This window comes from Acanthochromis polyacanthus, chromosome 16 (genome assembly GCF_021347895.1).
Source record: "Acanthochromis polyacanthus isolate Apoly-LR-REF ecotype Palm Island chromosome 16, KAUST_Apoly_ChrSc, whole genome shotgun sequence".
Taxonomy (NCBI): domain Eukaryota; kingdom Metazoa; phylum Chordata; class Actinopteri; family Pomacentridae; genus Acanthochromis; species Acanthochromis polyacanthus.
Genome location: NC_067128.1, coordinates 14,970,103 through 14,983,141, shown reverse-complemented (window position 1 = coordinate 14,983,141; position 13,039 = coordinate 14,970,103). Strand labels below are relative to the sequence as shown.

Sequence of the window (13,039 nt, the reverse complement as noted above, 5' to 3'; positions counted from 1 at the left end):
CAAATAAATTAAGATAATCTACAAATAAAATAAGTTCAGACAATGAGGAAAAACATCCAAAAAGTTGGATCCAGACACCAGAACTTTCCTGACGTGCTGGAAGTGACTCCAGGTGGATGTTTGTCAGACAGAAAGCTGCTGATCTGCTGAGCAGCACAAAGCAGGTAATGGAAAAGAGAACTGGGACTTAACTGGCTTCCTAAAGGACTCAAACGCCTCCTAAAGAGACTTTTGAAACAATGAGCGGGTGTTTGCTCCGTCACTCTGCGTCTCAGCAGCACTCTGATTGTTCAGGTATTAATGGGCAGCTTCTGTTTGCTTTGAGCTGTTTGCTGACGGATCATCTGACACCATCAGACTTTTCCTGTTGTTTACCTGCAGGAAACCTTTTCTGACCTGGAGAGTCAACAGCATGAAACTGGACTCAGTTTGACGGGTTTGGTTGGTTTTTGGTTGAATTCACACTGCTGCAGAAACATAATTTATATTTACCAAAGCTATACTTACAACTGAATTAATCGCATCGATTCTTTACACATTTAGCACCATTTTACACAACTTGTTTCCAATTTTTCTTTTATTTTATTAAGGATACTTCAACCGTGAAAACCCTAATTTCAAATTACAATATAATATAGATTGTGAGATCATGAGCATGTGCACTCACAGTTCCAAAAAGCATATAAACTTCTCTCTAAAATGTGTTTACTCTAATGTCCCACAGCTGAAATGATGAGCTGATAATTTGTTGTTCAAGTTATTTATTTAAAGCAAAGCTGCCAACAATGTCCTGTTCAATGTCAAATGTCGATTGTTGCTAGTTTCTCTTTTTTATGACTGTAAACTCAACTTGACTCAACTTTTTGGAAACATAATTTTTCAGTATTTTCTGACACTTAACACAATAAAAGTTTTTTTTAGAAAGCCTTCTATGATGGATCAATACAGCGGGTACATGGAGAGATTCACCTTATTCTTTGTCTCTACTCTCTAGTCTCATAGTGCAAGAAAGAAAATACCTGAGTGTTTTTTTAAGCCAAAAAATGATGTGTAACTCTGGTAACCATGACATTTTCCTTCAGATGTGATCCTGTAACAAACTGTTTTATGAAACAAAAGCATTAACAAACAGAAAATTTCAATTGCAAACATCCAACACCAGCACCACACCTGGAACACACAGGCTTCCTCGAAATAAACTACGATTTGAACGATTTGCAGACCCCTGGATTATTACAGCCTCTATGTGTGTCAATGAGTGAAATAGAAAACATTAAAGCTGTTTAACTAAACAGACATTTCAAAAAATGGGTTCAATAAAAACAAAAATGTAAATTGTGGCAGAGTCTCTGTACAGAACAAGGTCACAAGAGAGATGATCAGACAAGTCCTCCTACAGTGGAGAAAATTTTCCAACTAATTTCCAATTAATCAGATTATGTAAATGCAGATGATCCGGAGTTAGACTTTCACTGCCAAGAGCAGGTGATAGTATACGACCAAAGAAAACCAGAGCTAGCATGTCAGGTTATCTGTACATTTGACTGTGCAGGTGGGAGTTAAACAGTTAGCTTCCAAAATTAATATGGAGGCAGATAATTACTGATATTAACCCTCAGTGGCAGGAGGGTAAAAATGACTGATTAGAAAAAATGAGATGATTCTGTAAAACCCATCCAGTTCATAAGCATGTCTGTTTATGTCACATACAACTCCATAAAAGCTCTATATTTAACTAGAAACATTTTTTTTAATTATTAAACTGATTGCCATCTCTGCCTCATGTGGACATCTGGAAAAAAAAAAAATCTTTCTCCTACATGCTTTAATTACCTCTGAGATACATTTTATGTTGCAGGATTAAGTCTTTATTAAGCACATTTATAGAAAAATATACTTGCAGCTTATTATTATACAGATTATATTTTACAAGATGATACAACTTCAATGCAATTTATTCATTTCTTTAAACCATGGAACCAGATTATTTCAGGTCAGGGTAAAGACTTTGTATCAAAGACAGATGTAGCTTCAGGGTCAGAAAAGTGAAGCCATCAGGAAACGTTTTAAACCTGCATTTCCTCTAACAGCCAGCAGGAGGCGACTCTGACTGCATATAAGACTATGACCCTACTTTTCACTTAAATTATTACAATGTAAAACGTTTTCCTGATATGTTTATGGCTTCAACCACTTGTTTCGAGTCTCCTTCAATAATGTAACGTTCATTTTGTAACTTATGGTTCCATTTAGAGAAAACAGACGTTAAAATAGGGTACGTTTTGGAGCGAGGCCAGTTTGTGATTGGAAGACTGTCACCGTCTCACCAAGTTCTTAGTCAGATCCTCAGCTCACTCATTACATCTGGTTTCCAGATAACAAGATGGCGATGACAAGAATCAAACTTGTGGCCTCAAAGCTGCAGTCCATAAACCAATCGGAGACGTCACACCGGCAACGGCCATCTTTAATGTACAGTCTATGAAATCAGAGCCAAAATAAAAAAGCTGATCCTGTTTAATTGCGTGTTTTTTTTGTCCGTCCTTCACCTCTTCTTCACTAAATCAAGTCAAGGTCTGGAGAGTTTTCCTTCACGCAGTTCCAACACGGGAAAAGTGAAGCTTATTTTTTTTCCTCCATGTCGTCACGAGGCTGAAGATAATCTGTGAGCAGCATAATGATGTTTGTTGAGAGGAAGCTTCTGTTGCTCTGCAGAGAAAACAGAAGAAAAAAAAAAGATCACCATCAGGATCAACTTTCTCAAGTCAGCATCCAAATCATTTAATCAAAATCAAACAGAATTCTTCTTCAACTGGTATTTCACAGTGTTTTCATCCTCCCTTCATGAGGACGATATCTAAGCGTATTTACAACAAATCAACTGTTGGTGTGATTCATAACTGACAAGAGATTGCTTAACACAATTATTTCCTCCCTATATCTTGAAGACTTTCATTATATATTCCTATAATCCAGGCTGCACAATAGCTTGATGGTTAGCACTGTCGCCTCGCAGCGAGAAGATCCCGGGATTCTCTGGATTTTTCTGCGTGGAGTTTGCATGTTCTCCCTGAGCATGTGTGGGTTTTCTCCAGTTCCCTCCAATAGTCCAAAAGCATGCTCAGGTTATTTGGTAACTCTAAATTGTCTGTAATTGTGAGAGTGTGATTGTTTGTCTCTATGTAGCCCTGTGGTAGACTGGTGACCTGTCCATGGTGTCCCCCCACCCCCCTAGTGAGGATTAAGCGGTGTATAGATGAAGGACGGTGGATGGATTAATATAATCCAACCTTTGTAGTCAGAATTTATATATTTGCAGACCTGTTTTTTCCTTTAAAGCAGATTAGACGTCCAAATCCAGAAACCACTGCAAAAACGACTCAGATACTCATGCTTATGAGGTAAGAAAGGCAAAAAGATGACAGGCAAAGCATACAAAAGTATTACATCTGAAGTTGAGACACAGAAGGGATTTTCCAAACACCAGCAAAATCAAGGCAAAGCAACAAATGTGAGCCTTAACTCTCAGGGAAAAAAGAATGCTTTCCACACCAACTGTGACTGAAACTTGTCTGGTTTTACTAAAATCATATTTGTGGAATGAAAACACAAATTCATCATGAGCAGGAAATGTCATCTTCCTCGGCCTTCCTGCTTATCCGGAAAATCAACTGGAATTAAGAGCTGTGAGTTCATGATACAAAATGACAAGTATTTTTAATTTTTCTATTTTTGTATTACCACTGTAAAGTCTATATTTGCTTGTTTTTTAACTATAGAAAGGTTACAGTGATTATAGTATTTATTGATGATATGTAGCAGTGTGCAGTGAAATATTGTGTAAAATGTGTTACAGTGACTCCTGTTTCTTTACAAAACAAGAAACAAACCCGTCAGTTCAAATGCACGGAGATGAGAAAGAAATCCTAACAAAGAAGGAAAACAACTCTGTGTCTCAGACTTTATCTTTCTAAATACTACTAATTATCTTGTGACTCATCTTTTCCTTTAGCTTTCTTACATCGTCTCCTGTTGTTTTCAGCATTATTATATTTGTGCTGTTCTGTTCTGTTGGAAGCTTCCCGCTGCCATTCGGCCACGTCTTCCTTGAAAATCAGGTTGTGAAGCTCAGTGGGAGGTTGAATAAAAATGATGTTTGTAGATCCGTATCAGGAACGGGTCCTGTGTGTTTTTGAGCAGCTGTAACGAGGCTTGAAGCTGCATGCTGGTTGGAAATCAGATTTGGCCTCACTATTGCAGACATTAAATGGCACATTTTATGTGAGTTTTGTTCTTTAGTTACAAAAAAAATGTAAACATTTTAGTAAAAACGTAATTAAAGTGTTAAGGTAAATAACCAACACTACCATTTTTTATGTGTCAAATTTCTTAACAAATTCCCACTAAAATGTTTTTTTTTAAAAATCATTTTATTAAGTAACCAAACAAAGTAGCCTGCTTTTGGAGCAATTTTTAAAATAAACAAAACACAGTAAATATGGTGCATTATGTAATTTGTACTGTATTTTTGAACAAGGCAGCCCACTAAATAAATACTAAAAATTATTCTTTTTCCTATCAAAACCAGGAGCTATTTCTCCTGTGTAATTTGGGACCATTTAAATCTGAACTCGGCCATCCGTGCTCCTTAAAAAAAACACACCAGTGGTCACTGAGGGGAGAAACGCAGCATTTTGCAAAAAATAAATCCCCTCCGATGTGTTTTTATAGCTTCAAACACAGGACTGCCACTTTTTAGGGGACCATTTTTGAGATTTGCACTTTTCAGCCAGGCCACAAAAGTCAACTTCCGCTTTAGTTTCCATCCTCCAAACGCCTGAAATACAACTGAATATCAACAATGCAATGGAAGATAAATTGTGGATTTCAGGACACAGAAATGTGGCGTTTAGGTCCTCAATTTGTGGATATTTAGAGTCTAAAATGGTATTTAGTTTCATCCGAATAATACGGGCAACTGGCAGATTATCATTACTGTGACAAAATATCTGGATTAGATCTTCTAAACACAAAATCTGTGTAAAGACGACGTTTGAATCGGTCTCACCTTCTCTTTGTGAAGGTTTCAGAGATGTTGCAGGGTGGAAATCTGCAGTCTCCAGTGGTGCTGCAGGACTGGAGTGACTCAAACCAGCAGTCATACTGGGAGTCAGACTGGGAGTCAGACTGGAGGACTGGGGCTGCCAGTGGTGTCCAGGGCTCATGTAGTTGGTTGTAGGAGCTCCGTACACACTGTACTGGTTTGGAGGAGAATATGCACAAGCTGAGACGTAACCAGGCAGACCGGAGGAGTGCTGAGGAAAAGGACGACAAAATAGGATTAAAAACATGAGAACTTTTAAAGCACCTCATCTAAACTGAACTAATGAAAAATGAAACAGGAGCACATTCAGTGATAAGGGTTATGAACATTCACAGTACATTTTAAAAGCCTGAATATGACTTGCTGCTGATGCTTAAATAGAAACTGCCACCAGAATCACCAGGATTCATCCTCTGGGGACCATGAACGGTCACTGAAATCAGACAAATATGTGATGCTCAAACTCATCTTAGTTCAGGGGCCACATGCAGCCCAAGTTCATCTTAAGTGGGCCGCACCATTGAAATCACAACCAAACAACAACTCTAAACTTTTCCCTTTGTTTTAGTGCAAAAAAGTACATTCTGACAATGTTCACATTAAATGAAATATCCTCTTAGCTTCATTTTATATATATATATATATGTATGTATGTGTATGTATGTATATGTATGTGTGTGTGTCTGTGTCTATCCTTAAAAAAAAGTCCCACTTTCTATGTGTAGATGAGCTCATTTCATAAATGTTCCTGCTCCACAAATCTCATAAACCAGAAAAGAAAAATTCCATTTTTCCATAAATATCCATGTTCACTGATGAGGCTGCAGCTGAGAGAACACCGATTCTTTTTTACTCTTTAATATAATCCAGGCTCTCTGATATGTTAAGATGAAGAGCAATTCTTCACAACAACAACAACAACAACAACAACAACATCAACAGCACTACAGCTGTTGGTAGTTTCCTCCTGAGCAAACAGAAAAACATCAGGAGTGTCTGGATGACCGCTGGCCAATCAGAGCTCTGCTTAGATCCAGAGCTGCTAGAACATCAAATAAGAGCAGGCAAAAGGAAAAATACCAGCAATTAAACAATCCTGCATTTATATATTTAGTATTCAGTAAAACTGATTCATTGTCAAAGTCTGTATCACTCGTCAAAATAAATGTCCACAATATATAACATAATTTTAATTTATAGATAATGTTCACATGTTTTGTTTTTGTTTTTTTACCTGCTGTGGGTATTTGAGGTTCAGTTCATTGGTTTTCTCTGCTGCGTTGATTCCAGAAGGAAACGGTCTGCTGCTCATACTGGACATACTGGTCACACTGGTCCAGTCCTCCACTTTGGCTGCGTGTCCATCAGATCCAGGCAGAGCTGGAAAGACAGAGTTCACTTTTTAAAAAACACAAATTTAACAGATGAACTTACACTGCTGTGGAAACTCACACTGAATCAGCAGGTGTTAGCTGGGAGACATTTTTAACCAAACGTATAATAAGACCACATTAAAAATAAGAATAATGCCATTAGATAAACTATTGAGAAGCATTTTGTTAAAAAAAAACCAAAGTGTGTTACATGGGAAAATAATAATAGAGTTAAAAAGAACATTTGCTTTGTGTTTGACTCCAGAAGGATTGAGAAGAAATGAAGTCAAACTGCTTACTTTCACAGCAAAACGAGAACAAACAAGATTCATTTCACTGAAAATGTCCATTTACTAAACAATATCCATGAAAGTAATGATAAAAATTAAACGACTACAGTTTTCCTGTTTAGAAAAGTCAAGTTTTAGGCCTCCACACAGAGCAGGAGACGGTTTATTTTTCTGTGTGGACCACAGTTTCATTAGAAACAGCTTCACTGCTCCATTTAAGAGGTCCATTTCCCCTGTGGGTTTTTAAACTTCTGCAACAACAACGGCTAAAACCAAATTCAAAAAACACTGTTCTGCAGCGCCTTTTTGTCCAAATATGAGGTTACATTTTTATTTTTCAGTTTAAGCGGCATTAAAATTAGAAGCCAGGGACGCTTCTGATCCACACCAGATTCATCCTGAAGCAGAACGAGTTTAAACATCCAGCCAGGGTCGGAAAGAAGCGGAATCAGCCACAAAAACAGAAAGATTTGAACATGGAGTCAGTCTGGATGACACGGAGACACACTGAAAGCACAGAAGAAGATACTTGGATAAGCCTGCGTGCCAAATATCTTAAAAGCTGAGGAAATCTATTAAACATACTAATTTGATTTAGTTTTGTGCACTTTTTTATGAAGTTAATTAATATGATGTTTATAAGAAGCACTTTAAAACTACATATGCAGATATTCCATTAAAATCAGCCGTTTCCATTGGGGAAAAAAAATGCCTTTCTTTCAAAATAAGGACATTTCTAAATAACCCCAAACTTTTAAACGGTACTGCATATTCCTTTTTTGTAATTAGTAGTTATAATAATGATTTATATCCAGGGCTGTAGCATCGTATAGTTTACAGGATGCAGAGGACCTGCAGAGTCAGTATTTTCAGAACTCTTCCATATTTCCTGAAATTTACTGTAAAGCCTCGGTGAACTCTGACACTAAAGCATAAAGAACATAAATTATTTGCAATTATAAGTTAAATTCTACATTTATCCTTAAGAATATTTCACTTAAAGTTTGTCCCGACACTGCGGCAGTTCAGGTTGTTTTGTTTTCACCCTTCAGTCTGTAAGAGGTCTGAGTCTGGAGCTGCTCTTTAATTACTGAAAGCTTCCGGTTCCTTTCTTCTGATGCTTTTGCTGCACGATGAACTTTTAAACAACCAGTCTGCTGCCTTCTGACTGCAGAGTTGTTAATAATGCAACAGTTTGTTTGTGCAGAAGGTTTGCGTGTCATTATGTGTAAGAAGTTAGCTAGCTTTGCTATTCCCTGATTTATGTGAAAAAAACATAAAATTTCAGTGCTTGACAACCTGTTCACCTTTGTGCCACTTAAGGACCCAAAGTGTTTAAAATTGAATAAGAAATGTATTATAGAGCCTTTGACATGCAGCCTGTAGCACATTTATATTTGGCATGAAACAGTTTTTATGGCCTCATAATTAGTTTCGGGTTATTCTGGGGGATAAAAGCTACACCAACACTCGAACATGTACTCTTTTCTTAGAAAATAAAGCTTGGAAGCTTTGAAAACAGAGCGCAGCATCTGGTGATAGTCTGGTCTTCTACCATTTTCTTGTATACACGTGCTTTACACACAATCAAAAGCTCTTGGTGCGTCTGAAGCTGGTTTAGACTGTTCGAATCGTGAAGCCCGAGCTTTCAAAAGGCCGACTGCAGTGGGAGTATTTCCACTGAGCCTGTAAAGGTGCCCCATGAAATACTCCCCTTCCTAATGCAAGCAGCAGAAACGTATCTTTGAAACCCAAAAAAGTGTCAGCCCAAGAGATCTAAAGCTTGTTTCCAGTACGATATACAAGGCGGTGCACAAGTTCTAAAAGTGAGGAAGATTTTGAAAATAATGTTTATATTGAAGTTTCATGTTTATTTAATATATAGCACCTTAAAAGGAAGAACAGGTTTTACACTAAAATGCTTTACAAAGACATCGAATGCACACAGGCCATAATCATCAAGTATAAGTGCAGAAAACTGATTCAGAACGCAAATCTAAACGCAATTTAAACTTGAAGTAATGAGTTGAAGAACTAAAAACAGGTGAAGCAGAGGAATATTTCCAGCCACCATCACTCCTGTGTTCTAATGCTACATTGTGTTAGCTAATGGTGTTGACAGACTAATTGATGCATAGAAAACCCTTGTGTAATTATGTTAGCACATGAATAAAAGTGTGTTTTCATGGAAAACATGAAATTGTCTGAGTGACTCCAAACTTTTGAACAGTAGCGTACATCGTAAGGAGATTATTCTGCTATTTTTAAAAATCTGACTTAATTGCTCAATTAAAAATATTCTTCCGTCTGATCAAGTGTAAATTGTGTCTCACTGCAGGATATTTGCAGCAGTAGTTGTTCTCATGGGTTGTTCTCATACAGAACGTTTCATCATTAAAGCTAAGACATATGACAACAAGTAGAAAAGCAGCAATAAAACATGTTATTATATGGTCTATGATTTGAGTTATTGTGTTTTTGTGACTTTATGGGTGAACTTTCTCTCCTCACTATCGCCTACATCTCCTCTCCTGGATTAATTAAAGGGTCAGACACCCAGATTACAGTTAAATACACTTTACGAAAACTATTTTTTCCAATACACGCATTTAGCAGTAAGTCATATAAATAAAAATAAAACCAAGGCACATTGTTGGTCTTTGTAGGCTGAGATATTCATGTGGAGCATGACGGATTTGCCTCACATTTTATAATGATTTTCACCTGGCAGTAATGTAAAAATTATGCAGTTATCAGGTTCAAATCTGAAGATATTAACTGAGCTGCTGAGCTGGTTAACGGTATTTAAAGACATTAAAATGTATGAAAACTATTCATCTGCAGTGATATTTATACTTTGAACAATGTCAAACAACAACCAGCGTCCAAAATGACTCCTTTTAATATGCGTTTAATGCTTTAATTGAATGTATATTCAAAAGATTTGATCAGTTTAGGGTTAATAAAACCTGCTTTTCTTTAGCTTTATTTTCTGCTAAATAAATGTTGAACTCCGTACACTGTTTGGTGTCGTGTTGCGGTTGGTGGACTGAGTAAACACCGAGGACAAAAATACGCGATGGAAGAGCTCTGAAGGTTTAAGGGAAGAGAATAAAAGCAAGAAACAAGATTCTTCTCCGGCAGAAAGAGCAGCAGCTGATCTCATTTGCCAGATTTAACATCAAACATCATCAGTGACTTCTGACTGACTCTAACTACTAAAATATGGGTCTTAAATTAGATTATAGTGACTAAAGGGCAGACAAGTTTAAATAGAGAGGTGATTTAAATGCCAAGAAATGAATCAAACAACAGAAAGGAAGTGAATAATTATTTCTTGTGCCCCATTGATAAGTAGAAGTCTGAGCCTGGAGCGTTTAATGTTCTGACTTGCCAAAGATATGAAATGTGCGAGACTGAATTTCAGAAAAACTGATTTTAAATGCAGATACAGATTTTTAGAAGGCATAGAGTGAATTCTGTTGTCTGTAAAACTTTAGCAAAATGTTGAAGTTGTGAGCTTTTACGGTTCTGAAGGTATAAATCAGCATGGTTGTAATGCAGAAATCAGGAGTTTGTACAGATCCATCATTCTTAAGGAATAAGCTCCACTGGGAGTTTTAATGTGGAAATCAAACGTTTTTAAAGCAGTTATAAATCAAATTTATTTAATTACAAGTCAGAAATTCAATGCATTTTTGATCATTTAGTTTTTACTATGAGTTTAAGGTATTAATCCAGAGTTTAAATGTACAAATCTGAAGGTTTTTGTTCAAATCAAACATTTCGAATAATAAGACAGGAAGATTTTAAATCAGGCAATAAATCAGTTTCTACTATAAATCTGAGGTGCAAATCAAAAGTTTTAATGCATTATTAAACCCTTTGATTTATACATCAGGAGCTTTTAATTATGTACCTTATATATGCTTTTTTAAAAAGAAAAAAAAATCAATCTGGTGCTTTAATGTAGGCTGTCAATAGCTTTGTCTATAAAAAAAATACAGCTTTTATGTATTTTCTTCTATAAATCGTTTTTCCTGTATAAATCAGAAGTTTAAAATGTATTGATAAAAAGTTTTTTGATGTTAAAAAACATCTCCAACTATAATCATTCTGTTAAGATCTTTAATAAATCTGAATTTGAACCCTGAACTTGCTGTTTCAATGCTGAGGAGCTGTATAGTGACAGTAGAGTATCCGAACCCACCTGGCGGCTCCATGAAGGCTCGGAGGCCCAGGATGTTGTGCCAGCTCCGGGGCAGGGCGGTCCTGGAGCCGGTGGGAGCCCCGGGGCCGCTGTAGGAGGAGTACGGATAGACGTGTCCGTACTGCAGCGGGGCCGGGCCCGGTTTGATGCTCTCATACTGCGGAGATTGAGAACCGATCTTGTTCCGGAGGATGCGGCTGATGGAGCTGACGGACGGCACGTTGTACTTGTCGCACACCCCGTCAGACAGCAGCCGGTCCCGGATCTCCCAGGCGAAGATGCCCGGGTCTCCCTGCTTGTAGTCCCGGATGCTGCGCACCACCGCCGGCGTGGTGACCCGGGGCTTGCTGCCTCCGATGGCTCCAGGTAGGATGGATCCGGTCTCGTTGTACCGGGCCAGGATCTTGGACACGCAGCCGTGGGAGACCCGCAGCTGGCGGCTGATGTCGCAGGGCCTCATGCCGAGCTGGGCCAGCTCCACGATCTGCAGCCGCACCGGGTTCGGCAGCGGGCGGCCGTTAACGAACACCCCGCCGAGCTGGTTCACCTCCCCGTAGCTCTGCTCTGCACACACCGGCCAGTCAGCACCGAGGGACATGTACTATTCATCACATATTTTACTCAATAATCGCAGCTTTTCTTCACTTCATTTATAGAATAATTCAACAAAATCAGCAGCACTTCTTCATTTTTATGCATTTAAAGGCGAATGAATGAAAGCTTAAACGGGCCATGACTTTAAAAAGGCTGATTATTTCTCACATAATTTAAAGATTTTTCTTAAAAAGTACAGAACAGATTGCAGCAACCATATTAATAATGATCATGGATTTTGTTATCTGTGGCTTCAAGGTGACAAATTCTCATTTTAAATAAAACTAATTCGTTTCAAACACTTACAGCCCTTTTCACTTCTCTGACTAAATGTTTGAATTCAAATGCACCATTTAAAAAAAATCCTGTGTTTTTTTCATCAATTTGGCAGTAAAACAGCGAAACTTTAACCTCACATAACCATAAATAATTTCTTTATAATGTTAATCCGCATATTAAATATTGATGTATGATAATATTTAAGTTTATTCTTTTCAGTTTTGTTTTCATGATGAATCTGGTAGCAAGTAAAAATGACAGTATAACAGATTTATAATAATAATAATTGTTATTACTATCCGGCTCCCATCACACCACAAAGATAAAACAGAAATACCAATGAGAACGTTGAAAAAGTCAAACAGAACATTAGTACCACACTGATGAATTTTCACAAGTTTATTTTATTTCATTTGTTTGTTTTTTGGTGTGTGGACATGGAAGAGATTTGTTTTTTGTTATTAATTTGTTTCATGATAAGTCCTATTTTCTTAAATAAACCACTAAACACAGCACATCTGAGCAATCTGTCTTTATTCCTTCAGCTCATTAAAACTGACTCTTTATGTTTTTAGCGTCATTCAATCGGCCTAATCTGTCACTTTTATTGTTTTACATCATCATTTAATTCAAGTACTGTAGCTCACTTGCATTAAGGAATGTTAACTGTTGCTCATAAGATCATCTGTGATTTAGAATCTTTGATGCGTTTCTGGAACAGATATTTTACATGATTCATTTTCTTTAATCTGTAGTCCTTCTTGTTGCTGCTGATCTTCATCACGACACTTTTGAAAAAGAGATGAATCTTACTGAGGTTTGTCTACTGAAAGAAGGCAAACATAATACATCTAAAGTATAACAGAATTAATCAGCAATGATTGAAGCATTATTGTTAAATTAAAGAGTTTATCTGGACTGTGTGTTGCACCTCAGCAAAATGTGTAAAATAGAATGGAAAACAAATCTGATAATGTCTCAGTTATAGTGTTGCAAAGACAGAATACATTAAAGTAGTTTTCTTTTTGTTGCCTGCTACTGAACACAATTGTTGCCTTCCAGCTCGTGTTTCCTTTGGATTCTTGCATATGTGAGTATAAGCAGCTCAAAGTGTGCTGACTTGCACGTGAGTCAGACATCCTACATTTGAAAAACATTTAATACGCAAACTTTAAGAAGCAGTTCACTG

The 13,039-nt window shown here is 37.3% G+C and overlaps 1 protein-coding gene across 1 annotated transcript; it reads right to left on the bottom strand.

The window, feature by feature from the left end:
- Positions 1 to 2,644: 2,644 nt before the first annotated feature.
- pax1b (paired box 1b) lies at positions 2,645 to 11,575 on the bottom strand. The gene is made up of 4 exons (XM_022194776.2): positions 10,978 to 11,575; positions 6,339 to 6,484; positions 5,069 to 5,315; positions 2,645 to 2,709 (listed from the first exon to the last, which is right to left on the bottom strand). Exons 1-4 carry the CDS (start codon positions 11,573 to 11,575, stop codon positions 2,645 to 2,647), a joined length of 1,056 nt encoding a protein of 351 aa, XP_022050468.2.
- Positions 11,576 to 13,039: the final 1,464 nt, after the last annotated feature.